The sequence below is a fragment of the Cyprinodon variegatus genome, unplaced genomic scaffold (assembly GCF_000732505.1).
Source record: "Cyprinodon variegatus isolate N-32 unplaced genomic scaffold, C_variegatus-1.0 Scaffold1191, whole genome shotgun sequence".
Lineage (NCBI taxonomy): Eukaryota > Metazoa > Chordata > Actinopteri > Cyprinodontiformes > Cyprinodontidae > Cyprinodon > Cyprinodon variegatus.
This window is the reverse complement of record NW_015151644.1, coordinates 208,767-210,355: the sequence shown is the minus strand read 5'-3', so window position 1 is coordinate 210,355 and position 1,589 is coordinate 208,767. Positions and strand designations below refer to the sequence as shown.

General features: G+C 37.8%; 1 protein-coding gene across 1 annotated transcript in view; it reads left to right on the top strand.

Annotated features, from left to right (window-relative positions):
- LOC107102042 (probable cation-transporting ATPase 13A3) overlaps positions 1–1,589 on the top strand; it is a gene marked incomplete at its 5' end in the record, with an annotated part of 34,079 nt that overhangs the window by 12,290 nt on the left and 20,200 nt on the right. Inside the window, one exon of the mRNA XM_015401187.1 lies at positions 1,293–1,443. Coding sequence (XP_015256673.1) covers positions 1,293–1,443 — 151 coding nt within the window. The remainder of the gene's footprint in view (positions 1–1,292; positions 1,444–1,589) is intronic.

Genomic DNA, 1,589 nt, shown 5'->3' with positions numbered 1-1,589 from the left:
CAGTTAGTCACAGTCAGAGAAACAGGACTACACTGGAAAACAGGCCAAGCTCCAACATCTAGAAACAAAGATGTTGATGGCAGGAATTCTGAAAGAAAAAAATTGTTTTGGGGTGTTAAAGCAAGATTGTGTAACTTTTGACACTCGTATTAGCTTTAATTGATATAAATGATAAAAATGAAAATATTTTTTTTGTTTTAAAATTCAGCACTTGAATCTTATCGATGCTTTTCCTAAAAACTCTCCTCTGTACCTTGAAGGAGTCATGTGATCCAGAGCCCCACTTAGCTCCCCTTAAACACCAGAGCTAATGTGGCTAACGGTTGTTGTTAGCTAACCAAACAGATGTGGCGCTCACCGGATCAGACGTATCTCTGAAGAAGGATTGATGCTCCATGCAGGCTCCAGGGAAAATAATGCAATTTGTTTAACTCCATCTGAAAAAAAGAAATGTGAAAAATACTGTTAAAAATCATTAAACATAGAAATTGGAAAAAAATATTAAAAAACAAAAAATAATCTAAGAAAATAGCTAATTTACTTGAATGAGAAGTTTTTCCATTTATGGATTTTTTTTTTTAGATTTCCATTGAAAAAAAGTGTTTGAAACATTGATGAGAAAAAAGAAATCACTCCTTGCTCTAACAGTTACACATTGTTGTATTTTGTCACCTGAAAACAAACAAAGCAACAAAAAGAGTGAACAGTGAACTTAAAGGAACAATGTTGTAAACGGTATCATTACTATGGAAGATGATTACGGCCACTAAAAAAAAAAAAGTTTACTGGTTTTTAAATATTATTTCAGTTTAACATGGGAAAAAAGTCAAAATTCTGACTTTAATCTGAGAATAGTGGATCTTAATGTAGATGGTCTCCATGAAGGCAGAGATGTGGAGCGCTCAGCTTCACTGACAAAGATGTTTTTTGAGAAGAACAGGAACACATTGGTAGAAAATGAGGGAATAAGGCGACTTTTCCGTACCTGAGGGCCCCTGGTGATGCTGTTTGATTAATGGAAGAACAGAAGGAGATTAAAACAAGAGAGCTAGTCTCTAAAACAGACATGGCTACAGCTGGATGCTAACATGTTTGTTTCATATTATAATGAAATAAAATTTAAAAATCGGATAACTTTTTTATTTTATCAGTGGCCCTAATCCTCTTCCGTAGATTAGTTTTGCGAAGCACTGTGTGAAAAAGTTCCCTCTTTGATGACAGAGAAGCCGTTTTATGGGAGGAAGATCAGTCTTTAATTTTTCTTTTTTATAACGTTGATGTTTCAGCTCCAGTCTGGTGAGATCGGTATAGTGCGGCAGTTCCCCTTCTCCTCGGCGCTGCAGAGGATGAGCGTGGTCGTCCGGAGGTTGGGAGAAAAACACATGGAAGCCTTCCTGAAGGGGGCGCCAGAGGTCGTGGCCAGCCTTTGCAAACCACACTCAGGTCAGGCCTTTTTTCTCATGTCCTCATGAAACGTCATCAGCCTCAACTGTAGTTCAGTTCCAATTCACAAGAACAGCAGACTGAGAACAAAGTCCCTGGATGTTGTTCTTGTCCCTCCTCTTTACCCAGCATGCATCAGAAGAGAC